This window comes from Scophthalmus maximus, chromosome 11 (genome assembly GCF_022379125.1).
Source record: "Scophthalmus maximus strain ysfricsl-2021 chromosome 11, ASM2237912v1, whole genome shotgun sequence".
Classification (NCBI taxonomy): Eukaryota; Metazoa; Chordata; class Actinopteri; order Pleuronectiformes; family Scophthalmidae; genus Scophthalmus; species Scophthalmus maximus.
This window is the reverse complement of record NC_061525.1, coordinates 8,546,687-8,573,744: the sequence shown is the minus strand read 5'-3', so window position 1 is coordinate 8,573,744 and position 27,058 is coordinate 8,546,687. Positions and strand designations below refer to the sequence as shown.

General features: G+C 41.3%; 2 protein-coding genes across 4 annotated transcripts; both read right to left on the bottom strand.

Moving 5' to 3' along the window:
- Nucleotides 1-205: 205 nt before the first annotated feature.
- Nucleotides 206-13,180, bottom strand: LOC118299687 (periostin). 2 transcript variants are annotated; one of them, XM_035623618.2, is made up of 22 exons: nt 13,012-13,180; nt 12,482-12,580; nt 8,713-8,777; nt 8,309-8,466; nt 8,048-8,212; nt 7,822-7,968; nt 7,495-7,636; nt 6,393-6,605; nt 6,122-6,256; nt 5,383-5,531; nt 5,030-5,166; nt 4,706-4,836; nt 4,468-4,598; nt 4,136-4,238; nt 3,939-4,006; nt 3,680-3,725; nt 3,540-3,569; nt 2,893-3,084; nt 2,757-2,804; nt 2,411-2,461; nt 2,293-2,331; nt 206-870 (listed from the first exon to the last, which is right to left on the bottom strand). In XM_035623618.2, exons 1-22 carry the CDS (start codon nt 13,128-13,130, stop codon nt 842-844), a joined length of 2,397 nt encoding a protein of 798 aa, XP_035479511.1. In that variant the 5' UTR covers nt 13,131-13,180; the 3' UTR covers nt 206-841. The 2 variants fall into 2 exon arrangements, with proteins under 2 accessions (XP_035479511.1, XP_035479512.1); XM_035623619.2 differs by lacking the exon at nt 2,293-2,331 and having other exon boundaries at nt 13,012-13,179.
- A 4,694-nt stretch (nt 13,181-17,874) lies between these two features.
- On the bottom strand, nt 17,875-26,942 carry LOC118299785 (short transient receptor potential channel 4-like). 2 transcript variants are annotated; one of them, XM_047335819.1, is made up of 11 exons: nt 26,585-26,942; nt 25,797-26,196; nt 24,073-24,591; nt 20,597-20,933; nt 20,276-20,415; nt 19,697-20,010; nt 19,389-19,584; nt 19,109-19,303; nt 18,908-18,949; nt 18,723-18,812; nt 17,875-18,636 (listed from the first exon to the last, which is right to left on the bottom strand). In XM_047335819.1, the coding sequence occupies exons 2-11, from the start codon at nt 26,169-26,171 to the stop codon at nt 18,145-18,147; spliced, it is 2,700 nt and encodes an 899-aa protein (XP_047191775.1). In that variant the 5' UTR covers nt 26,172-26,196; nt 26,585-26,942; the 3' UTR covers nt 17,875-18,144. The 2 variants fall into 2 exon arrangements, with proteins under 2 accessions (XP_047191775.1, XP_035479678.2); XM_035623785.2 differs by having other exon boundaries at nt 25,797-26,193.
- Between the last annotated feature and the right edge of the window lie 116 nt (nt 26,943-27,058).

Here is a 27,058-nt window from a genome sequence, read left to right as displayed (position 1 = left end):
GTTTCATGTCAATAGAATCATAATTATTAATGCACTAATGTATTTTTCACAATCTGGAATTTAAATATGATTGTTTGTTTGTTTTGTTTTGGCTTTCTTCAATGTATTATGTGTTCGACTACTTGTCCTCACGATACCTTACAAGGAAATTTAGAAATGACTCCAAAACCACAGTCTCTTCAGAGGCTCTTTACAAATCAGCATATTTATATCAAAGAGAGAATTTTATTAGGAAGATGTCTGGAAAATAGAAACAAGAAAAAACCTGCAGTTGTACACATTGTTCAAATGATACAAACGTAGAGGACATTTACATGAATCCTTCAGCAGCTTACAGCCAGAGAATGTAAAATAATGTTTCAATTAAAGTCTTAAAAAAAAAAATCACACACAATTTTCAATTGTTATCATGCTGAGATTTAGAAATCTTCCCAAACAAGTAAAATCTTCTTGCTTCAACCTTCACCTCAAGCAAAGTCATAGAGAAGTTGTGAATTGATTTTTTTTTATTGATACCCTAATGGCTTATTAAAAGATTTGATTGCTACCCTGACTTGCTCTGTTTTAAAGTCATGCCAAAATCTTCTTTTGAACACAGTAAACATAAACTGCACTAAAAGGACTGTTTTCATAGTGTGCACACTCATAGTAGATATACATTCAAAGCACCACTAAATTGTTGACGTGAGTAGTTCATTTTTTTTGTCAGTTAGGCCTTTTACCGTATATTTGAAATCAATGACACTGTAAGTGTATCCCCTGCACTGAAACACAAGTCTCAACCTCTGCGTTTGGAGTCTCACTCTTTCTTTACAAGGTCGATCTTCTCATCCGTCCAAGCTCAGTCCCTTCCTCTCCTCCTGTTACCAGCTGGGGAAAATAAAAAATATAAGGAAAAATGAATACACGTCAGTCAGCCAGCTCATGTGGAACAGATTATTATGTAAAATATGTCCTTGTTTTGAAGTTTAACATCCAGACTCTGATCTCATCATTCCCCCGCAAGGAAACACCAAGCTCAGCACAGCACGGAAGTGGGGAAGTGATAATTATAACCTGCTCCCCTGCAGGGAGCGTGTAGACTCAGAGCCTACAGGTGGACGCAGGTTCAGCTTTCAGGTGAGCGATGTGGCGGCAAGCATGGAAGCAAGAATGTATGCAGCCTACTGTTGGCTTGAAGGATTAGTTTGATATTTTGGAAAACATGCTCCTTTGTTTCCTTCCCAAGAGTTGGATGAGAAGACTGATACATTTCCCTTATATGGTAACTATGGGGCTACAGCAGCAGCCAGTTCTTACCTTTGCACAAAAGGGAAGAAACGGAGAAGCACTAAACTTGTCTGTAGGAAGGCTCAAGAATCCAAATCTAAATATGCGTCTCATTAATCAAAATGTTGTTTGTTCTTATAGTGGAAAAGCAGAAGTGAAAATAAATATTTATTTATAATATATTATAAATGTGTGCATTATATAAATAATAATAAAAAATATAATGTTTTAGTCAGCGAGGTTTCGATGTAAATGCAAGCAGATTTTGCCAGACAAGCTGTGTCTCCCTCTTTCCAGTCCTGGTGCTAAAGCGAACATTTATCATAGCTAGACATAAAACGGGTATCAGTTCTCTCACCTAACTCTCAGCAAGAAAATCAATAGTCTACTCATTTAAGTACACCTGTAGACAGGGATGGACCGAAACACTAGTAGGGGCAGGGAGTTTGACTTCACACACCGAACCTATTTGTTCATGAAACTAATTAGACTGAACTAATCCAGACTAATGACAAAAATTTTAGTCAAAGTAGCAAATCCAAAGTAGGTTATACTAAATTTACCCAATAAAACATTAGGGTGTTCCCTCTATATCGCTCACGCTCTCGCTCGCTCTCTCTTGCTCTGAACGAGAGCAAAAACAAAAAGGTTGTAACTCCTCACTTGTTCAGCTCAGGCTGGGGCTGACGGTAGCAGCGGCTCAGCAGCGGCGGCCGTGTGGACCCACACACACACACACATGCCTGCAAGGCGCAGCAGTTCACAGTGCTACAGCCTTCATGCACAGGTTAGGTCAGAGATACATTATCCCATTCCTGCTTGTTAATGACCCTCAGGCCACCACCGGGACATGTACTAGTGCTCCAGATAGGCTGTTGGCTTTACTGCCCACAGGGCTGCAGGGAGGAGGCCCATGTAAATGAAGCAGCCGGCTTGAGTTGACTGCGTGAAACCGGCTCACATGCTTCACTGCATTTATTACAAATGCAGGATTGTTTTACTTTTCTCCTTTTTTGTTTTTACCTATAACTCTCCCGGTGCCAGTTCTTCTTGAACCGCCTTCTATAAAGGCAAACAAACATATAATTCACAGATTACTTCTGAATTATTCCCCTGGGATGTCCAAACTGACCAAACTCACCTTGGATGATTTTGGTAAGCTTTTCACTGTCAAATTCTGAAAAATCGCCGCCTGAGGGAAAAAGAGAACAAAGAATTCACATGATTGTATTGGACATTATGCTGTTCATTGTCCATTGTACTGTACTGTGATAGATGTTGCACTGAAGAATTGTCAAGCCTTACTAATGATGACTTTTACATGCATATGTTTAAACAGCTTCAAATTTATACTGTATAACCTAATATTTGTTTTAATTCCATTTAATCCCCCATTAGCATCTATTATATTATGTAACTCAATACATTTCCTGGGAAGGCCGATGTCCGCTCATTCCTCTGTTCAAATCTAGATTTGTTTCACTGACCTTCCAGTTCGATGTTGGTGGTTCCAGTGTTGACTGAGTACTGAGGGCCTGGAAGACAACAGCATCCATGAGTACTTGAGGTGACACATGACAAGAAATAAAGCTTGACACACTGATTCATATTAAAAATATTTACCTGTGACAACCCTGGTGACACTGGTGATGGATGGTTCGCTCTGAATTACCCTCGTCACCTTGGTGACGGCGGGCGTGCCCTCAATGACTCTGGTAACCTTTGTGATGGTGGGTTGACCTTCGATGACCCTGGTTAATTTGGTGATGGTCGGTTGACCTTCAATGAGCCGTGTCACTTTGGTCACCTCGGGAACTGTAAAAGGAAAGAAGACGTGTTTCACTGCGTCGAAATCAGGGCGAGCACAGCATTACCCCTCGATGCAGACAGCCTTCCATGTGATTGCAGGTAACATAACAAATGGACCTTTCCCTGGATCAGAAAGGTTGCTATGTCAAAAAAATGTAATTCATAAAATCAAAGGATTTCTACTAGTGTCTAAATATTATTTTGCAATATTTCAATTATGAATATTATTCTTTAATTTTTTTGGAAGAGACCGTATCTGATTAACGCCACTTGTGATGTCAAACCCCTCTTGTGTGCACGTGTGTGAGGAATTATCAGGATTAACAAAAAGGTGATTGATCTGTATAGTGTCGCAACAGCCCCCCTATTTCTACGAATTGTTTTTGTTTACCAAATATCATCTGTCAGACTTTGCTGATTAGGAATCACATGATGATGATACTTTGTCATCATTACTGTACCTTCCTGGATGACACGAGTGACGATCCTCTCTGATGACAACAGGAGATATAAGGCCGTTAATGACAGTAAAGAATTACAAGTATGACAAATAATAAAGTGAAAACCAACACACAAAAAACATTTTGTCATTGCGACTTACTCAAAAATGTCAGGGGAATTTCCTGATATCTGAATCCTGAAATGTACTTTAAAAAAAACAAAGTAAACAAGTTTGAGCAGTGATAGTTGGTGCACAGTATAAAAAGTATGCTGCATAACAAAACCTATACTTAATTAAATTGTGGACAATTTTCAAAATTGACCAGCAGCTGAATCACTGCACTATGACGCCCGTGTTTAAAACCACACGCTTAATGCTCCACACTGATGGTTTTGAAGTAGCTTCTTTAGGTTGGCACCTTGATTTGCATGTAAGTGATGAGCCTCTTGAATAGCATGAGGAAATCCTGGCTTCCAACTGGGATATCTGGAAAGAAAGAACAGGGCGTTAACCAGGCCTTTTTACTATAGTTTCAAAAGCAGAGCAGAGGGTATCTCTTGACACATTAACAAAAGGAGGAGGATAGGATCAAAGCTGAACGGATGAAAATTCTACCTCCGGGATACAAGACTTGGTTGACGAAGTGAATGACTCCATTTGTGGCCATTATATCAGATTCAGGGACTTGGACAGAATTGACTTGCATAGTGTTGTTTGCCTGGAGGGGAAACCACAAAATGAAGGGCTTGAGTGAACCTGTATAAAATACGAGCTATAAACTATGCCTTATGGTAAATGTTATCACTGAGTTTCAAAAACTGAGGATTCGATTTTATCAGGCAAATTATTATCGATGCAACCACAAAGAAAACAATGTCAAGGAATAATTAAAATACATTTTCGTGTGACTTTGTGTGAAGTTCAGACTTGCAGCACTCAATACTCACAAACAACACTCTGAGGTTACTGCCCTGGAGAGACTTGAGAAGGTTTGTCACCCCCGTCTCCAGACCACCACCGATGAAGATGCCGTTATTCATGTGATACAGGAGGATCGTTCTGAGAGCGTTCATGTCACCTGCAACAGACAAAGACATGGATTATTAACACGATTAGTTGTATTTTGTGTGTTTTTCAACTACAGCCCCCAAAAGTCACTTGACAAAAGACAAAGGGGAGACCTACTCTTCAACAAAGAAAAATCACTTTCGCTCAGACCAGCGAAGGCCTTATCACTCGGGGCAAACAGGGTAAAGTCTCCCTCCTGTTTCAGCACGTCAGTCAAGCCAGCGGCTTCCATGAGGGACAAAAAGATCCTGCAGTGCAGAGAAGAAAACAGTAACTCAGCTGTTACAGAAACCACTGAGGGCTGACATACTGCTGCAACAGCACTTCACATTCCCATGTATGCCATGTGGATTTAATGACAAGATACAGAAAAATGCGGTCGAGTATTAAGCTGCAATTTGACACCACACTCGAGTTTGACTTACACCGCGCTCCACTTACTTGAAACTTCCATTTTCTGACAGAATCTCATACATAGTTTTTTCCGCTGGTTTCAAAAAAGTCCTCATGAGATGAAGGGCGCCGTTACTTCCTTCTTTACTGCCCCGTATCAGACAGGAGTTTTCAATGCAGACAGCCTGCAGAAATAATCCACAAGTCAATGCCAACGGGGGATTGATGGGACATCTCAAAGGGACGAGGATTGATGGTCAAATAACAGCGATAAATCATGTAGCGTGTGTGTGTGTGTTTGTGTGTGTGTGTGTGTGTGTGTGTGTGTGTGTGTGTGTGTGTGTGTGTATTGGCACCCAGCCACAATTTTTTGGGCCACAACTTCAGAGAAGAGGACTCACCGTACGATAGATGAAGACCCGCAGAAGTTTTCCTCCAATGGTCTCCAGCCGCTGGCCGTTGTACAACTGTCCCAGGACAATCTTGTTCTTCAGGATGTGACTCTCCAGGATAATCCTGAGCAACCTCTGATCCATGGACATTATTTCATCTGTAGAGGAAAGGGACAGTTTTTATATATATATATTTCATTTCAAGACCAATTTTATATTCTTATTCCTGTTATTTTGGCCACCATGTACCAGGAGCAGCAGCCACATTACCTTTGAGCAAATATCTTCTATCAGTGACTCGATTTATTGCACAGTTCTGCAGATGGTTCATTTACGATAACCTATAAATTGTGTTTCACAGTAGGTTATTGTACATAGAAGAATAGATTGTTCCAACGCAAGGTTGTTAAATCCAGCTGTTGCTGCCTTGTGCATTCCTCGCACCTTCTGAAAGACGAACGGTTAAAAGGATAAACGTGTTCTACCTCAATTAATTGCACATTCTTATAGAAACAAAACATCTCTACTCCCTTTGAGTGCAGTTCAGGAATGTTCTCTGGGGAGTGGGTATTTGGTCTTACGTGCCATAAAGCTTGGACAATAAATCCATAACATGCCCGAAGCTCCATACACGCACATATCTATTCACTTATGAGTCAGCACATGAAGGTAAATAGAGTATTCCCCTCTTTTTTCCAGACTATGTCTGCGCGTGGAGCAGCCAGACCAAGGCTTCCGGTTCACTCACCGTTGAAGGCAGTGTTGAGGGGAGCAAGCAACGTGTACTCAGCCTCGGGCCTCATGGAGGCAGAAAAGCCCAGCTCGGACACCATGTCGCCAAAGGTTGACTGGGAACTTCCCACCAGCTCCATCACCTGCTTAGCTTAAAAAGCACAGGAGATTTTGGCACCATTGAAATATGCATTATGGAGGAAAAAATCAAACACCTGAAACAATTTGCTTATGCATGCTGTCAACCAGTTACACTTAGATATAAAGAGAGGAGATGGGACTCTAACCTGAGTCTGGCATGAGCACTCGGTCAATAAGGTGGATGACACCGTTGGTGGTAACAATGTCCTTCTTGCGCACCATCTTGACGCCGTTGACAGTTAAGCTTTGGCCATCGCAGCCAATCTCAATGTTGTTGCCCTCCAAGGTCTCGTAAGAGCTGCCGGCTAAAATAGCCTCCGAGCACTGGACTGAGTCCAGCAGGTGGAAATTCATAAGTGCTGAAAGAGTGAGGCAAAGGTTTAAATGAATGTGTGGTTTGAGTGTACAGCAGTTAGATGTGTATCTGAATGCAGGGTGGGTCCGTTGGCTGCAGGGGCTGTTTTATCTTCTTTCCCATGTAACGCTACAGCTGAGTATACAATGCCCTGAGAACCTGAAGACCCTTTGGATCCCTCGGGTCCTTGAGTGAGAAGACTCATGATTTCTTGACAGTTATCTTAAACGTTGTGTGAAATGGTCTGATCTCACATCCTATGACAAGCTAATAAAAAGATTTTGTGTCATTGCCAGTTTGACCAGCTTGCTCAACGAAGCAGCTGTTTCCTGCCTGTCAGTGTTCATGCAAAAACAAATGAAAGTTTTAAAATGTTTTTATGTTGTTTTGTCTTTGACTTTTCAGAAGCTCACATTGAATATATAATTGAAGCCTTTAACTTTCACTTATTGATGTTTATAGCGGTATTCTAGCAAATGTGGCTCCGGTATATTCATCATGACCTACTCAAAAAATATACAGTACACTCAAATGATGTGTCAAATGATGTGTTGCATTGTTTGACTTTCTGCCCACAATGTCATATGTTGCTCGAAACAAGAGAATTATTATTATCACTCCTCGACACAACTTTGTTGTTCGCAGCTTGCCAAAACTTTGTAGGTTCCAGACCCATTGTGGTTTCATCTGCTTTTGAATTGGAAGAAGTCAAACATGTGAAAAAATAAAAAATAAGTAAATCACTTCATGGGGACTGAGTCTGGCAAACGAGCCGTCAGCCAGCGACTTCACTTCCTTTCATATAACTTCCTCATTAAACATAAATATAGTTCTGGTTTACGACAGTTAATATAAAACGCCAGTCACTGTTGCAATGTTTGAGTCTGGGTTACCTTGGATGGCCTCCTTATCGCTCTGAAGTCTCTCCAACGCATCGGTGCCCAGACTCGCAAAGGCTTCGTTGGTGGGGGCGAAGAGAGTGTAGTGTCCTGGCTGACCCAGCTTCTCCAACAGCCCAGCAGAATGAGCCACATCCTAGACGGTGATTTCATCAGCAGAATAATGTTTAGTGAACGTACAATAGAGTCCAGTAGAAACATTGGCAGGAGGTAGACGCTATAAAAAAATCATTTTTAAGGCCCTATATCACATTTGTCTCCGTCAGAGACCTTCTCCTTGAGGTCTTGAAAATGTTCCTGTCTAAACCTGTGCGTACTCACACTCAGAGTTGTCAGGTCGTCATCAACCTCAATGACATCCTGAATGGTGTTTCCAACAGCACTGATCACACGGTCAATGACATGCACGACTCCATTGGTGGCCACCTGGTTGCCGTAGATAACCCTGGCGCAGTTCACAGTCACCACCTGCACATGACATACACTTGTTATAATGTTAAAGCACCGGAGAAGTACAACTATGAAGACACTGAGTGATAACACTCACCCCGTTGGAATAATGGTTAATATGGAGACCAAGATCGTTGTACATGGAGGTGACTGTCTGTCCATTCCTTAAATCCTTGGTCAAGAGGCGTTTGTTGACCATGTGGTAATGCAGAGCGTTGTACAGTTCAATGTTGACATTGCTGACCAGTGCACCCCTCACTGTCTGTCAGGGGAGATTTTGAATTGGATGTTGAAATGTCAAAGAAAGAGAGATGCAGATGTATCTTTTTATTTTTTATTTTTCTTGTCTTCCACTCACCTCATCCAAACCCTCCCAGGCCTCGTTGCTTGGGGCAAACAAGGTAAAAGATCCGGATCCCTCAATCTCGGGCCTCAGCTTAGAAATATCTGCGTAATTTTGGGTTGAGGTTGCTTTCACCAGACCCAAGGTGCCATACACATGGTCAATCGGAGCCACTGAAAAAAGACATTTACAGTGGGCGTTATTAGATGTCAGCATGTCTTTTTGGAAAGAGAAATAAGAAAAAAAACATATGGGGCATCAACAGAGAGACTCTGCACGCGCTGACAATATGCTACGGCCTCATCTTTCATCTATTTGGTCTGATTTCAAAAATAGCACACAGCTGCTCTACAGTTGGTGGGTATGTCCTCCTCTAACCTGTATACATCGTCTGCATTGTAGCACTTAACACACTGTACCTGCAGGGCAACCACGCATGCCCTCCAGCTTCATGTACCCGGGGCAGCACTCATAAAGCACAATCCTGCGGGGAAAAAAACACACAGATCACAAATAATGGGTATCTCCTCAAAGAAGAACATATTAAGAAATGTGCATCTTTTTATAGCTGCCCCAAGTCATTATTTAGCATCGGTGTATTCAATTGTTCCAGATGTTGCTCATCATCTATATTATTACCCGTACAGTCCATGTGATCCGGTTGCTTAGGCCAAAACTTGTTGGAGGATTACGCTATCATTACTGTAGTTGGTTGATATTGCCGAGACCTCCTCTTTGAAGCAAAACAATTAGTTTGGACCCTACTTGGCGTTTGGTTAACCTCAGGAACATTAAGACTTTGGCCTTGACAAACTGAAGTATATATTAGACTTGAGTTTTAGGAAATTTTGGTCGACTCAAGGAACATTAAAAGGTTGCGCATGGAAACATTTGAGCTTCTCTTAAAAAAACCCAGCTTTACTTAATTGACACAAGGGATTTTAACAGCTTTTTTTATACACAGACTTTAATAATCTAGAAAATAATCATTACATCATTGAGATACACATGAGAAACATTTATTTCCTGCTTGAAAAACACTATAGAGGCTGGGTCTCCGCTCCACTTAAACAGCACTGGACACCACAGCCTAAGGGAAAATAGTAAAATTCAAAGTGCAGCTGCCAGATATAAACATGCCTATACCCCTTCAGTCAGCGGGTTTCAACTTGTTGGAACCATAGTATTGTTTCCAGCTTTTGGATAAACCAGACATTTGGAGATATCCTTTCACATCAAACAACCAATGTGTATGTAACAATAATAGACCCACAAGACATAAAGAACACCATATATGTACCTATTAGGGATAAACAATACCACATGTGCCCAGAGTTGGCAGGGAAGTTCTTAACGGTGGACTGCCCAGCTTTTACTGTAAGAAAACTTTGCTTTTAGCAATGAAAAGTGCTCTATAAATGAAATTTATTATTATTATTATTATTATAAAACTCAAACAGGCCCAGGATTAAAATACTCATGACAAAAAGGTGAGAACATTATCAAGTCCTTGTGTTTTACAACTTTTCACAACAACTTGACAAGTAGAATTACAAGTGATGTGTACGGGAGTGAACAGCTGCACTGGTTCTGCAACCGGGGTTCTGCGAAACTCAGCGGAGGGGAAATGGACAAACTTTGAGAGGTGTGCTTACAATTCTAATTTTCGAAGTTTATCTTCATTAGCATTTCCCCTGTGAAATCTGCACACCAGGAATGTTTGCCATTTGTGGTACAAAATTGATAATGGGGACCTTGTCGGCACGATTAGCGTCAAATGATCTGACAAACTAACGGCTGAACATGCATGAATTGTAATTGATTGCGCTTGTGCAAAAAAGAGGGGGAAATCCCCAAGAGTTATCTTTCCAATTATTCAAAAAAGTAATTTACCCAGCACCTGTAAGGCAATTGATTTTCTTGTGCACACAAGATATAAAAGTAAATTACAACACCTTTAGGGGCTCCGAAGTAATTTACTTTTGGTTCGAGGAACACAATCAATTTGGATTTAAATACAGCCACTGAGCAAATGGCACACATGTGCGGGCTTGTTCATAGCTTTTGTCCACTGCTGTTGTCTCAGACAGGGTAAGACCAAGGCCTCTGGTTCATGGCTAATTTAAACTCTTTCACTGCTGCATTTGAATCAAAGTTGAACGGAGCTGGAAGCACTGGGGTGAGATCACACAAGCCCCATTTGGGGCAGCGTCAGCAAAACCTTCGCTACATTGCTTTCCCACACAAAGGGACTTGTGGCTGGCCATGAATTTGGAAACTTTTGACTTGTCAGCGTCTCTAAAAAAGAAAGTGTTCCACTAAGAGTCAGGATAGGTTTGTCATACATGATATATGGTGTCCCTGGCAGCCTGCCAATTCAACCAATCACTAATGGGCAGTTTGGGTTGTACAGAAATTTCTTGGAGTCAGCGCTGTTCTAGAAACACAAATATTCTAATATGTTGAATAAAACCTCAGTGGGAGTGTGCTCCGGCAAAAAAAACAAGCATAAGGTGTTTGGGCAAGCAACTTATAAACCCATCTTTACTATATATTGAGGTGACCTCTTAATGACCTAGAATATAGAACAACGCAAGTCTGCATCAGGTAGATGTTGGGGTTTATGAATGGCTTGACAAAAAACAAGACTTTCACACAGGAGACCGTTGTTCATTTTTACTGTGCAAAAACCTGACCAGCGACACAGTTCCTTTTATGACCATTCCACAATGTTAACTGCATGTTTATTACCGTAACCATGGTGACAAAGGCCCTATAACCTTACTGTAGTGGGAGCACTTGTTTTCAAGCCGAACCCTGATCTTTGCCTAAACCTAACCAAGTAGTTTCATGTGTTTAAACCAAAGCACACTGCAACTTTTTCACAACTGTAACCTCCTGTTTATTATCGTCATGCTACTGGTGTGATCCTATCCTATAAGGACAAACAACGTGTATGCTCATTTAGGTTGGGAGGACGTGTTGTCCTGATTGCTCTCAGTAACTGTAGCACAGAAATGTCAAACATGTTCATGCCCTCTTAAATTTAAATTGGATCCCATTTTAATTACATGAAATACATTCTGAATGAAACAACTTTGAAATGTATAAAACATTTTGTTTTTAATGCTTGTGAACTGCTGAGTAACACCCAAGGAGATTCTGGAAGACAGGATGGGAGGATTGTTCGGTTTCAAAGGTTTAATATGCTTGCAGGTTATCCTGAATATGTGCATGTTGACCTCTTTTTTGTATCAATTGGATTAAGATTTAATTTAAAAAATCAAAGTCAATTTATCTTTAATTAACGAATGTGGGTGAATCTAATCGTCAAATTAGCGTATCTTTGCCTCCAGTGCAGCTCCGCTTTGAAGGAATGTTACGTAACTCAAACTGTTTGTCAGTTAAAGCATGCCTTCAGGAAACCTCGCATCAGCATAATGTCAGGATCAGTAAATCAGTTTACTGGCCGAATTCAACTTTTGGCCCAGCAGCGTTTTGGTTGATTCCATAGTCCCATGTCAGGCTCCCAGAACTCTTCAGGTGTTCAGTGAGCAGTGTGGATTCACCATGAATGACTAAGCCTATTTAGAGTGCTACTAGGCTTGACTTAGACATAATGCAGGCATAGGGGGCAAACGCAGTGTGTGCACTGTAAGTGTGTTCGAGCGAGAGAAAGAGTGAGACAGACTTAAAAAAACAGACATGGCTTTGGTCCATGTTTAAACCCAAAAGTGCTGAGAGAGTTGGAACAATAACAGAAGAAAAAAAAAAAGGGGTTGTCTAGAGTGATTGAGTTGAATGCTTTTCCATTCATGAATACAGTCAACATTTTGCAGCCACATCACATCCTGGAATCAGTGGTTCACCACAGTGGCAGCCAACTACGACCAGGCTTCTTAAGTTATGAAAAAAAGCCTAACTCACAGTTTATTGGATCAAATGGGATAGCCTTAACTAAAAAGAGTTTAGGGGGCTGCATCTCTAAATGTGTTTTTTCATTTTATGCAATATGGTTTGATTCAAAGTACAATAACAGATGTCTGCCCCCATGGGGACCAGAGTTTCCATGAAGAATAGTATGAGAAAAAGAAGAAGAAGCAGATAAAGAGACATTTTATTTTGAAAAAAGTTTTTAGCCAGTGGATTTGGTTGTAAGGCTCAGGAGAAACATGAAACAACACTTACGCTTTCTTTCCACAAATGGCCCCTTGGTACCAATTACGGCAAGTGCTAAAGTACTTCTTCTTGGTCCCCATGACTTGCTGGAGAGCGCAGACATTGGGTCTGATGAGAAGTGAGGGGTGAAACGGGGACGCAGCATAAAAATCAGCAGGTCAAATACTTGAATGAGTTTCAAGGAGAACTCTTAACTTAGTTGTGTGTAAATTGTTACGAGTCAAACAGACAACAGGCTGCCAAGTGTGAATCATTATTTAGCTTGTCAGAACAAGGAGTCAAATGTGAATAATGACCTCTTTGCCTGCTGGATATGAGATTAGTCTGTTGGATTTGAGTAATGATTTTACTATAACCCTTTAGGATTACTGAACTGACATATTCTTTAAATAAATTGTTAAAGAAATGTGAATGCATGATTTAGCAGTCACATTTAATTTCATATAAAACAGATATAATAGAAAGATACCGATGCAAAGTCACTTCACTACTACTTAATAATTATGAATTATTATTATCAATAGTATTCATGAGCTTACCCCTCTTTTCTTGCCCTGATGCGACTGTGGGCGACTATTTTGTCATAAGCTGAAGAGTCAGCCTGGTCGATTGTAGAGAGCACAAAGAGTGCAAAGGCAGCCACGAAAAGGAGCTTCATCCTTGATTTCCCAGCAAGCCCTTCCAGACGCAGAGTAACGGCTGCAGACTCAGAGTGGGAGTTTATATAGCAGGAGTCTCACCCTCCACTCAGGGAGGATGGTAGTCTTTTTTTCTGCATGCATGGACCACCCAGCACCTCTCAGAACTTAAGTTCTAGCTAAACTTCTCAGTTTTTGTGAAGTTAATTGTGGGTTCATAAATGTTTATATTTGGTGTATTCTTTCATATATTAAATAATTTATGAAGGACTATTTCTAAAAAAGTGGGGCCACCACCACGTTTGCAAAATGTTTTGTAATCTTTGCTACTCCTCTTTTTTTTTGCAGGTTAAAATGTGCACGAAATTGATGCATATCTCACTGAATAATCATTTCAAAGTTCCGTCGTTTTTTTTCTAGAAATTTATACTTTACACATTTTAGCACAAAGACAGCGTCACTTAATTAAGAAAACAATTAACTATGAATTCATTAACTATGAATTCATTAATTGCACTGCTCCCATTTGGGCACGTTTGGATATAAACAGTAGCGATTTTGAATGCTCTATATTATGTTCTAAACAAATTGTTAAAGTGAATGTATATCTCAGAGCACAAAATAGCTCCCTGAAGCCGGTTGCCACATTGGAGACAAATATCCTGAGCAGACGAAATACTTGGGATGGAGGATCAAGCTCTATCTTGTCTCTAAAAGTGTAATGTATTTGCAAACAAAGCCACCTTATGTAACCTTTGCTCTGAACAAATGCCAAGGCACAGATTTTTCAGAATGTAGTTTGCACCACCTAGTGGTCAGAGCATTTCTATTAGCCTCTCACCAGCCTTAACAATAGGACCACCGGCCTAATATTCTGTTGGTCCCCTTTTGTCGACAAAACAGCTCTGATCCGACGAGCCATGGGCTCTACAAGACTTCTGAAGGTGTGCTGTGGTATCTGGCACATTAGCAGCAGATCCTTTAAGTCCTGTAAGTTGGACACTTGTTTGTCCAGCACATCCCGCAGATGCTCGATTGGATCGAGGTCTGGGGAAGTTGGAAGCCAAGTCAACACCTTGAACTCATCGTCACTGTCCTCAAACCATTCCTGAACTATTTTTGCAATGTGGCAGGGCCCACTCCCCTGCTGAAAGAGACCACCACCATTAGGGAATAGTTCGGATGAATGCATGCACTTGGTCCGCAACGATGTTTAGGTGTAGGTTATACCTGTCAAAGTCCTGCCACATGCCGGTTGTCCTTCCTTTAGATTCCTTAGAAAAAAATTGTACAGTCTGCTAGATCAGAGCAAGTATAAAAACCTTTTACAATAAAAGGTTAAATGGATAAAATACTTTTTTCAAGTCAGTGTTCTGGAAGTTTTTTTTTTTTTTTTCTTCAATTCTACATTAGAAACAGTTGTTTTTGTATCCTGGATCTATCTATCTAATTACTTTTATCATGAAGCCTTTGAAAGACAGAATACTTGAGCCATAGATCAGACTCGTTTCATACGAAGTAATGGGATGAGAACAGTAAACAACAGTTTCTGTTGAACTAAAACTAAACAAGAGAAAACACTTGGGACTAATTGTGAAATGACTCAGGCAGGAACGAAGGAACTATGTGAAATCCCAGAACTGTACACTGCATTCAAATTTGTGTAATGCTAATGCTACTTTTTAATGTCTCATAACATCTTTTGTAATGAGGGTAAGGGCACTGGTTGATATAGATAATATGTAGTTTTTGTTTGTTCAATTTAAACACTACAAGTTTTTAAAGTAGAACCGAGATTAATCTTTACCAGTCGGTGTTGTTACTCAGAACATACCCAGGTGGCATCACTTTCACCAGTCATTTACCACACATGGTTCAACCTACAGGTCCGCCAGATGTTCCAGATGTGAGCAGGAGAATTATGTCCTCCAGTGGACTGTAAAAAAAAAAAAAAAAGGGGGGGGGTGGAAATAGAGCTCAATCCTGCAGCACAGTGGGGTCAAAATCCAAAGGCCTCACTCATGTTAGTGTGTAATATATTTATTTTCAACTGTGAACAAAAGAAAAATGTAACATTTCAGAAAGTGAATCATTAAGCAAATAACACGCTCATTGAAACAGGGACACTTTCAAGGCAGCGAGCCTCTTATGAACCTGATTGTTCACAGCTTTTAGAGAGGTGCCAATGCATAAAATCTCTACCCGGACTTTTCATCTTTCCCATCTCCCATCTTTCTCATCTGTCCAAAACAATCCCTAAGACTGGAATACATAAACTTTACAATCTCAAGATTCCAGCAAGCAGACGATTTTCAAACTAAACACTCGACACTCGCCCACTGAATGGATAAAGGAACTTTTGATCCCACGTATGGATTCCTCCCTTTGTATCTTGCTGCTGAGCTCCTTTTAAGTTGAAATGAAAGGAAAAAATGCACCAGCGATCTAAATTGGGCTCCGCAGATGAAGCTACAAAATCCCAAACAGTCGGTGATTGGCTTTCTAAAGATCGTGTGACTTGCCATCGGCTGCTATGGTAACAGAAACCTGAGGGCTTCAGCTGGCACCCCTGGTTGCTTGCAGTATCAAGCTATGAAAGTGCGAAGTGGAAATATCTGTGCAAGGAAGGACAGTATATTACATGAGTAACTTCAATAGTATAACACAAATAAACCAGATACCTGCCACCACTCCTATGAATAGTATCCTCACAGCAGTAGAGTAATTACTGTAATTCAGATAAACTCAGCTAAGCTCAGTCTTTAAAAGTAACGCAGCAGGGTGCACGGTCGATACAGTGACGCCGTTGTTCACACGTCTTCATTACTGTAAGCCCACAACACTGCACTCGTCCATTATACACTAACAAATCGCTAGAGGGTGCTTAATGCCTAAAAGGAAAACCGTTCACACAAGCTCCTTTTTGCTTCTAACCATTAGAATCACGAGAATATTAAAGAGAGCTGGAAATGTCATTATATTAGTGGTAACTATTCAAATGTAGCAGCGGTTAATCTCACAATTTTAGTAACTGAGATGGTAGATTACCTGAATCTGTCCCCGTGACAGGCAACGTCAGACCCTTATTTTGGGGCAAGGTTAATAAAAAAGTCAATTTATCCACTACATTGGATCAGAATGGATCAGAATGGATGCTTTCAGTGTCATATTACTTGTGATGCATGAATATGTAGTCATCAAGAGTACATTTAATTAATTTAATTAATTTAAATATATTTAAAGTGTTTTGTAAAAACCTGAATCTCCTCCTGAACTTCAGGTTTAAGTAGAATGTCACGTGAGGTTAAGCTCCAAACTTACCATAGTTAGATTCTTTCACTGCTCCTCAGTTGGAAGAAATGATGGTGTAAAAGGGGGGGGGGGACGCTGATGTGGAAAGTTGTGTGAGAGCCTGCTGTTTATGAAAACAGCTCCAGATGCACTGGTTCATTTATATAGAATCAGTTGACACTTGACTCGACAGGCAAGATGTGAGTAATCAAACCAAGTAAGCATTTATTCTGCAAATAAGACCATTGAGTTATGCTTCTCCTCGGACGAGCCAAAGAAGGAGGAGAGAAATCTCTCCGAGGGAGGATGTTGTTGTAAACCGTGCAGCCAGTGCTCTCTAAACAGCAAGAGAGGCTCATAAACTGTTTACTAAAATCGCTCCTTCAGCAACCATGATGAAGATAGAAAATTGCAGCGGTTAAGTGATTAAAGAGAAAGGCCGATTCCTGCTTAAAGTTCCACTCGTTTCCCCGCCTGATAAGTCACATGAACTCTCTGCCTTAATGTTAGTTTCTAGTGTCACTCTGCATTATTTTGAAATGAGACATAAGACAACAAAAGGCCGACACCATCTATAAATTAGCATAGATTTTTATTAGATCATGATTAATGTCAGTACATGTGACACGTTTGCACAATTGCAGAACATTGCCAGAGGGCCGTTATGCCTTTAAGGCATTGTAGGTATAGTAGATGCAAGAATAGTTGGAGGTTGAGAAATAAATCAATAAAATTGATTGAGTTAAAGATCCACCATTTAAACAGTTCCTCATCTATGAATTATCCAGGTGCTGCCTTGCATGTTGATCAGCTGGATGATGTATCCAAGTTACATTTTAAATCAGGTCAAACATTAAATAAAAATATCTTGATAATGTTTTTCCCTGTATAATTGATCAAATACGAACTGGATACTGTCAGAGTATGAGAAGTAATATTTTGTCTATGAGCAGAGAGTCAACACTCAGCATTTTTTTTGCATATCACTGTAAAACAATAGTTCAAGGTGCAGGAGTAGAGGACAGGCAACAGGGTGTCTTTGCTCTTTGGAATGAATTACTCAAGGTAAATCAAGAATCGGTGACCTGCAAGTGTCACAATTCCCTGAAAACCAAGTCAGCTCTCACCAAGGTCAATCCTCCCTCAGTGTAGTTGTATTTCTTCTATCAATCAGATATGAATGCACTTGATATAATGTGAAATAAGCATTGGGTATATGACAGGATAGATATAATATACAGTTTAACTGCTTTACCTTGTGAAAATTATTTATTTCAATAAATGATTCAAACCTGGAAGGCGAAAGAATGAAACTTTAAAAATGTCACATGTAACATCTCCCGTCTGGTTTGCAGAAGGCTGTGGCCAGACTGCTAACTGGTATCAGGAGAGACCGCATCTCACTTGTGCTTGCATCCCTGCATTTGCTCCAGCTCAAGTTAAGGAAGGTTCTTAACCTCCCCCCCCCCCCCCCCCCCAATACATCTCTGAGCTCCTCTTCCCCCTTTCTACTCCCAGATCTCTCAGATCCTCTGACGAGCAGCTCCTGGCTATCCCTTGGTTGAGGTTGAGGGATTAGGGCCCTCTTACAGTATGTTCTATGTAACCCTAAAGCTTTGTAACAAGGGTTTAGGTGAAGCCTCGCGTGTTCAAACTCTATTTTGAATGTGCTCCAAAAATAAACGTGACTTGACTTAACATCCCTCACTTGCATGGAGATAGATTTTTTTTTTAAATAATTTCTCAGCCCATTTTCACCTCATTAAGGTGCTCTTTGCGAGAATGCTCGATCTCCTGTTTGCTCCTCTCCACTCGCTCTAAGACCTCAACATTGAATTTCTTAGTTTCAAATTGTTCTTTGTTTTGTCGACCTGATCCCAATGAATCTTCCGCTGACGGTGATATGTCTTTACATTTCTGGGACACAGCCTCTGAGACGTCCTTGGACAGCTCGCCCTGAGTCCTCCCTGTACTGGACTCAACCGCTGCATCGTTGGTTATCCTGTTGGAGCAGTTGGAAGCTCTGCTCTGTAGGGTGGTGGTGGTGGGGATGGCATCAAACACGTACAGCTTCTCTTCAGCATCATCAGTTTGGAATTTGGAAGAGTATTTGAATGGGTTTCCAGGGTATGCCAATGTTAGGCTGGCAACTTTACTTGCTCCCCTTCCGAGAGATTTTCCCTTCATCATTCCCAGGACTTCATAGCGGAAGCTGGAGATGTCCTGCTTGAGCTCCTACAATTCGTTGAGAACCAGAGATTGAACAACAGCAAAAAATACACAGTGGTGAAAAACAACAATGTTGAACACTCCCATACTACCTTGAAATTCTCTTCGGTCAACCCTTCCGCGGTCTTGGCATCTCGGATCATTGCAGCCACATATCGCTTTACAAGATTCCTCAAAGCCTCCTTAAAAAATACACATTATTTTTTAAGGTCAAACTACAGATTCTTTTTAACGCAAAAAATGACCTACAATTATTTAATTCAAAAGAGATAACAACCTGATACTCATGGTTAAATCGCACGTTATGGGCTGCACGTCTCTACAGTTAGAGGGGGAAAAAAAAGTCAGTTAATGGTAGGTTAAATAATATTCTTTCGTTGCTTTCTTCACTAGCTCTCAGGCTTTATGGCCTGTAAATAAATGTGTGCAATACAGTGGTAACAACACAGATCAGAGCAGATCTCTGGAAACTCCTTACCCCCAGGGTTTCAAAGTTATCCAGCCTTTTTATGCTTGGTGTCCTAAACAAACATGCCTTTATCCACCCAGCTAGATAAAAAACTGACTTTGGACTGGGTATTATATTAAATGGAGACGGCAAAGTTCCCCCTTCTTCGAAGTAGCTCATCCACAGTTTTGTTCTTGCAAATTTCCACTCTATATCTGCGTGATCCTGGAAAGGGAAACAAACCGCAATTTATCAAAACCTTCCGCGGAGGAACACAAGACAAATTAGTGTGGTGACGCTACAAACTCACAGCTATGTGCTGGTAGGAGTTGTTCATCATTGCAATGAGCATGTTCAGAAGCACAACCAGCGAGATCACATTGTATGTGCCAAACATGGTGCTGCCCACGAACTCGGTGAATTCATGTTTCGGTTCCACCTTGGTCACATAGAGGGAAATCAGGCCAAACACAGACCAAAATAATGACTGCAGTGTCTCGAACAGCCTGAAATGCAAACAACCATAAATCACATAACGCATCTCCCTGAATAAAAAATCTTATTTATTACTAATAATGGAGATTTTCTCAGGAAGAAAAAAAATATTCAAGAACTTGCGTTGAGAAGGCGTTGTTTTGATGTTCACAGCGAATGCCCTGGCAAACATGGTGCTCATCTGTTTCATAGTAAAAGTACAGCTGGTTGAGGCCGTTGGCAAAGGCTAAAAGCACAAGACAGTAGATGAAGAGGAACTTGAGGATGTCCAGGAGCATTCGACCCAGTGAGATCTGTAAGGGCCCCAGATGGGAGTTGGCAGTAAAAAGGCAGATGAGGCGCAACGAGCTGAAGATGTTGGCGATTGCAAACAATGCCTCTGCCACCAAAGTTGGGTGCGACATTTCCCAGTCCTTTCTGAGTTTGTACCCACTGTACTGTAAAAAAAACAAAAAAAACAAGGAGGACGATGAATACATTGACAACCATTAGAATTAGATGTTGCAAAGTTACTTTTGCAGGGATCCCACTAATTTGAATTTTCCTCTTAAAAGTAAACTAGGAATTGGACTAAAGCTATAGTTAAACGATCTGGTCAATATATGTCTAAAAATGCTGCAATCTTTGATATATGCTGTAGATCTGAGTATTCTTATCGTTTAATAAGCAGTAAGATACATTGCCGTCTAACATATTCCGTACCTTTGAATAGGCAACGATCTTCAGAGAAATGGTTGCAAGATACAGGGCGTTCATTATGAAGTCCATTAGGTTCCACCAGTCATCTATGTAGTCTTGGAAACCATTATCCCACATCTGTTTGATCTCAGTCCATATAAAGCCTGGGACAGACAAACACATACACACACACAAGTGGTCAACAAAGGTCATGAAACAACTTGTTCATGATAAGGACCTCTGATTGGCTTTGCTCAAATTTATGGAACTACTGTGTACAGATGGACAACAATGCATGGTAACAGCCGTCTGTTGGTGTCTCTGCTTGTGTGTGATCATTGTTACCAAGCACCCATGGTAGGATCATCCACTCCACACTGGTGGGTGCTGGACCCTGAAAATCCGGTTGCGCAGAGGATATGTGCTGCGAGGCCAAGAAGAGCAGGAAGAGGAAGGTCAGGTAGGAAGCAGTGTGACAGATGAACTTGATGAAAGGCCTGCGGATGAATAAGCCATAGCGGCTCTTTGGAGCGATCAGGTAGAAGATGCACAGCAGTGGAAACAGGAGGCCGATGAAGATGCACGTGATGAGCTTTGCTGCCCAGTGACGCCTCCTCCAGCCTGGGAACTCATCATACCACCGAGACGCCAGCAGCTGCTGACAGTTGGGCTGAGCGACAAACTGAGAGGAAGAAAGTCACAAAGGAAGTTTAAGAGGTGCAAAGTTGATTTTGTGTCCAAACATTTGCCTAAGAGCAGACATTTAGGGCGTGTCTGGACTAAAACAGCCCTCCATTACACACAGATGGAACATGCATTGTTTTTCCCTGCAGTCTCAAAGTGCCTTAGACGTGACGTAAAGATGACCAAAACTCCCTATAGCTGCCCCCTGCCGCTAATCCACAGCAGGGCAGCATTGAGGGGAGGAAAAAAAAAAACATGCTTCCACGTACTTCACCCACCGAGCAGGAATCATTCAAGACATTTGAAGTCAGACGTTAAAGAAGTGTTATATATTCCTCTGTTAAGAAATGATTGTCGAATCTCTTTCCCATACACATGTTCCCTGCCCCTTGGGATTTAATATAAACATCTGTTGATGGAAGTCAATTTGAGCTTAACCACATTCTCTCCAAATGGATCCCCATTACCATGTAGCATTAAATTGTGGTTGATGAGGTCATCTACCAAAGCAGAATTTGACACTGATAATGTTTCTGATTTGTCCTCGAGTGATGTTGAGGCACATTTTGTCTGAGGACATTTTGGAAGGTAAGAAATCGCCTCATCTACATATCACACCCATAGACTTCAATATTAATCCTGTGCAAAGGTTAAGTGATAATATGTTGTACAGTGCTAATTAAAAGCATTCAATCAGTACATTTGAATATGGATTTATCAATGCCAAAGGAAATAATTGGAGGCTTTGCTGCACTCTCTTGGTAGCTGTCAGTTTGTATTTCTATATAAACAACCTTCTACTCAGGAAGCAAATAGTAATTTGACAAGACTTGCAGCTCCAAGAAAACATCTGCAAACAAAGAACATGTCTGAGGTAGGATAACCCAGCAGCATGAGTTCAGAACAAAGCAGGAGAACACTGAGTGAGAGCTTTTTGCCATTATCAATGTGGACTTCCAGTAAGTGCTGGTGGTCTATCCAATCAATTAAACTGCACCACTTTGGTGCCATTTCTTTACAGAAATCCAAAATGGCAAACCAAAGCGTAAGGAAGTGTGTTATTTGTCTGGTTGTTGGCATTAGTGGACAAATGAAAAATACCCCCCCCCCCCAATGCAACTGCTCCCTGGCCACGTCAGCGTTCTAAGTGAAGCGCAGGGCAAACAACAAACAGTCCCATGTTACTATTAACTACTTCCCAATGTTTGCAGTATTGCTTAAAACATAGTGGTTGCAAAAAAACAACAACTCTGTTTGAATTTTGATGGGCTTCAGTTGGGGGGTTTGGTGCACAGTCGATTCATTTCAGATCGGAAGTTATAAATCCTCTCAATATCTTAAAATAATAACTATACACTGTATATATTTTTTTATTTCTGTTTACGTTCTCTGAATCAGAATTCTCACAGTGACACAACAGTAGTTTTTTCAAAGAGGTCATCATTTTCCCTTTAAACTTTTCTTAATTGCGGGTTTTACAATTAAAAGACAAAAATAAAACTGAGAACAGATCATTTAGATGTTTTGAAATAACATATTTGTAAAAAAAAAAAGGGGGTTATAAGATTTTTGGGGCAAATTTTTTGCTCACCCAAACACCAGGAATTAGCACATATGATACATACCTTCAGTGAGCTGCAGTGAGGTAAGTGTTACCATTCCTCAAAAGATGAGCCCAAATTGGGGGGGGGGGTCATTGATTTATGAAGTTTATTCTTCTTAATTCAGCCTCAGTCCACGTTACAGTGTATACAGGCCAAATAATCAATTATGCCTGATGAGTGTCACAGCTATACCTGAAATTATCAAATGTATAACTGACATTTTAAAAACTAATCACATTTCTGTTTCCAAGTCTCAAGTAATGTTCAATCTTAAGGCTTAAAAAAGTCTTGAAAAATACGTAAAAGTGGCTCAATATCAAAATTAAGGGGAGCAGAGAAATCCAAGGCTTTCCAGTTTTCTGTTCAAATTTTACACTGGAGTCCAAAACAATGGAATCTCACTGCTATTCAGAGCCGTCAGTGTTCAATATTGTCTATCGCTGCTTAAAACATACACAGCAGTAGCAGTCGTAATGTATAGAAGTTTAAAGCAAAAAGTGGCCTGAAATTGGCTGAATAAAAACAAATCACCAATCTGTGATCAACCCAACAGCCACTGAGCCCCGGGAGTTCATCTAAAACCTTTCTGCCATGGAGACCAGCTGTGGCACATGGAGCTGTTAACAGTCCCACTGATCGTTCACTATCACATTACCAACTGTCTCCTCAAAAAACAACAGAAAAGGCCAAACCCTACACACAGACTCTTTGAATTCATATAGTGGAAAAAATAAAATAGGCTACACTAGATGAAACACAGTTTGCACTTTATACTGTATTGTGCAGAAAACAACGAAACAAACAAAGCAGACCTCGATTTAGAAGATATCTGAATTTTTCGGGCAGACTGTGACAAAAGGCATACATTTTCTGCCTACTTATATATTTAATGTCGTCGCCTGCTGCTCTATTGAGCAAACATCTTTGTCATCTGTATGCATTTACGGGTAATTATTATAAAACTTCATGAAATAACACTACATTTGTATTATCTTATGTATCTTACTGGTATCCCTGCCACAGGCTCTATTTCACCGCAAATCACAAGGAAGCTGGTGTTGCATCCTGGATGCAGATAATCCAGAATATGTTAAAAGACAGTAAAAGGTTCCCTCCCTAATTAAAATATTAGGGTTTGTATTTCGGGGAAATGTTCATCGCTTAGGAGATCATTATCTCCAGTTGTCCAATTTCCATGGGTCTGTCTGAAAGGGCCTCTGTAATGGATTTCCTAAGAGACAGTCTGGCAATTACATGTTGCTCCAAACTCCCAAAGGACGTCTCCACCCATTTCAGGCCATTTACAGCTCATCTTGGCACTGTTCTTGTTATCTAGTCCGTGTTGTTCGGAGAATGTAGTACTTGTTCCTTGTGGCGCTGTCTCCACTTGTCTCAATGTATATCTGTGTTACCAAGACAAATTCTAAATAAATAAATAAATAAAAGTACAGGAATTTGTACTTTTATTTATTCCCCCCCCCCCCCCCCCCCCTTTTTTTTACCAAAGATGGTCATAATCAACAGAGAGCTTACCTCTTTCTGGCAATATTTGATAGCCAGCTTCAGTCGTGCCAGATCATTCGCATTCTCATCCAGCAGTGGATTGATGTCGTCACGGTAGTTGAGGATTATTTCCAACTCTCTAGAGCTCCGGGTCTGGTCCAACAGGTCTTTTGCAAATTGTTTACACATTCGTGACAGCTCCTCATACTCTGACTTGAACTCGTTCTCCACCATGCTGAGCTCCCCCAGCTCCCAGCTGAGCTGGAAAGCCGTGAGGAACGGATCCTCACTGGACAGGGCGATGAGAGACGGGCTGGCGAGGGCCTTGTAGATGTTGAGGCGGGAGCGCGAGTGGCGCAGGCCGTCGACGTCTGAGCTGGACGAGCACTCCACGCAGTTGCAACGTACGGCGTGTGGCTGGGGTATGGAGACACCTCGCTGCACGAGCAGTTTGATGATCTCATAGTTGTTGGTGTGGGCCGCGAGGATGATTGGAGTGATGTCCGGCGTGAAGCCTGAGAACTGTTTGTCCAGCAGAATTGGCGGGACCTATTCGGGAGGCCAAGGGAGGATCAAACACAGGAACAGTTACATTATACACTGCCTTTTCAAACCCTTCACAGCAACTGAATCAACTATTTTGAACGGGTCTAATTTCATTATTGGGTCTCTGACCATCTCGTCTAACAGCAAGCGCACAGCTAATGGATTGTGGTTCAGCTGGCCTCATAAATACTGTATCTTCCCCGGTTGGACGCAACTACACCCTTTTTGTCTTTTTCCTCCTCCTCACAGAATACACCAAGTCCATTACAGGGAGGCCCGGCGGGGAGAAATGTTTTTACAAAGATGCTAAGAAGTCGAACGCAGGGACTTCATCAAACCGCCTGACACACAACCTGTGGAGCGCGGCGCCTAGTTGTAAAAGCTGTGGCAAAAAGACCCACAGCAGGACATCAGAGAGCGTCAGAGCTGCAACTTTTCCAGCGGACACAAGAGTTGCGTTTAGCATAAACACAGCCATGCCTTAAAACTAAGAGACAGAAAACCAGTGATTATCTATATCCATTAGCCGTATCAGATTCAGAATAAAGAACACACATGGCTGAATGGCTTTAATTTAAATCAACACATCTGTCTTATTGTGCCAGCCCAGTATCTTAAAAGTGCCAGTGTTGTTGAAAGGCAGGCATGTTCCCAGAATATCAAATCTAGTGTTTTAGAGTAGATTAGAGCAGGTCGTCGTTGTAACGCAGGGAGACGATCAAAATAACAAGACATATGACCAGCGGGTAATTTCACTAGAGGAAGTCATTTATGAAAACAAACGTATATGTAGCACAATAAACTTAAGGAAGATGTCACAGTTATTCACCTGCTGCTAAACAGGACAGTTGATAAATGTTTCTCATAGATGCAGATTAAAGGCACCACATACTTGTTCCCACTGCCTTTATTTTTCTGCGCATGTATTGACACAAGTGCTTATTATGTATTTCTGTATCAATAGGATAGTCGAAAGGAAAATACTTTTTATAAGTCTGACCAGAATTCATAGCTGACAACGAGGTGCCACAACTCAAACATGTTCAGTGATGAATGCTTCTGGAAACTGAAGCCCGACCTGAATTAAGAAAATTCCATAACCTTTTTAACTAAAATGTGATCATAACTCTTCTCTACATTGTTAATTTAGTAAAATAAAAGTTTTCATACACCTGTGTAAACAAATGTAAACATTATCCGGGATGTACCTGTTTGTCCCCACGCTTCTTGTGGTTGAGCAGCAACTCCACGGCTCCCACCACTTCTTTGCGGATGGCGTAGAGCAGGGCATCGCCCACGTACACATTATAACTGAGGAGCAGCTCAATGATCTCCAGGTTCTCATTTTCGATGGCAATGAGCAGGGCCGTGCGGCCCAGGGGGTCGATGCAGTTGATGTTGATTCTGAAGTAGATCTCCGCCTCCTCCAGGGCCTGCTTCACGCTGGCATAGTCCCCCTTCTCGACGGCCCCCAGGTAGGCCCTCTCCAGGGCCGAGAGCTCAGACTCGGACCGCACGATCCGCAGGGGAATGCGGTCCCTGTACGAGGAGTTGTCCGTTTTGCCGTAATACAGCTGTGCCATCGCCGCTGCAGTATCCCAGTGTCTACTTGAGTCAAAGGACAAGAGAATATACAAAAATATGAGGTCAGTTGATAGATAGGTCACACGCAGTGGTAAACTGTACTTATGGGGTTTTGAAAGTTTCATCAGGCAGTTAGTGGTGTTGTTATTGGTGTAGTCACCCATTTGAACAATGCAAAAATAATTTATATTTTAGTTTGCAAAGTTTCATATAAGGAAAGATGTATATTTAATGGTTTCATTCAGAACATTGTGAAAACACATGCATGCACACAGTCTTGTGAATAGCCTATCTATAAAAGTTAACATTATCATAAATATGATCAGACATGACAGGTCAGCAGCTCAGATGACAACAAGAGGCAGCTTGTAATATTCCATAATCAAAGCGATAAGAAGAAAAGAAACTTTACCTTCCTCCTGTTGCTTTCCACCGTTTGATTCACTCATGAAGCGCTCGGATGAAGACCAGGGGCTGCGCGAGTCCGGAGGCAAAGTTGCGCGGTTGTTTCCTCATCGTATCACTGAAGTCTCCACTGAAGACGCTGCGACTTAATGGCCAGTCATTCGATCCCCTGCCCTCCCACTTTCGCTCCCTGGTCCACGGGGGGGGGCACGTTTCTCCTTTCAAAATGCGCCCTTTTTCGGAGCAGGTGGACGGGATGGATGGATGGACGGATGATGGACGGACGGACGGACGGATGATGGAAACTGCGCGCTCCAAACTCTTTTATCAGAAACAACGCATCTTCAGTCACAACCGCGCCCCTTTACCCATGCAACAGAATCAATGAGAAGTGCAGGGGCAGTTTCCTCTAGAAGGAAACCAAAGGGGGCAATTATAAATATTTCCATGGCAGTCATGAAACTGGGTTGGGTTTTTTCTC

What these genes read in the sequence shown, in the direction of transcription:
- LOC118299785 (XM_047335819.1), bottom strand. Translation starts at nt 26,171, where the DNA reads ATGGCACAGCTGTATTACGGCAAAACGGACAACTCCTCGTACAGGGAC. An exon ending in TCAAATATTGCCAGAAAGAG is followed by an intron (nt 20,934 to 24,072) that starts GTAAGCTCTCTG and finishes TCTTCCTCTCAG; the next exon opens with TTTGTCGCTCAGCCCAACTG. An exon ending in CAAAACAACGCCTTCTCAAC is followed by an intron (nt 19,585 to 19,696) that starts GCAAGTTCTTGA and finishes TTTGCATTTCAG; the next exon opens with GCTGTTCGAGACACTGCAGT.
- LOC118299687 (XM_035623618.2), bottom strand. Translation starts at nt 13,130, where the DNA reads ATGAAGCTCCTTTTCGTGGCTGCCTTTGCACTCTTTGTGCTCTCTACA. An exon ending in CCTGGGAGGGTTTGGATGAG is followed by an intron (nt 8,213 to 8,308) that starts GTGAGTGGAAGA and finishes CTCCCCTGACAG; the next exon opens with ACAGTGAGGGGTGCACTGGT. An exon ending in AATTCCCCTGACATTTTTGA is followed by an intron (nt 3,570 to 3,679) that starts GTAAGTCGCAAT and finishes TGTTGTCATCAG; the next exon opens with AGAGGATCGTCACTCGTGTC.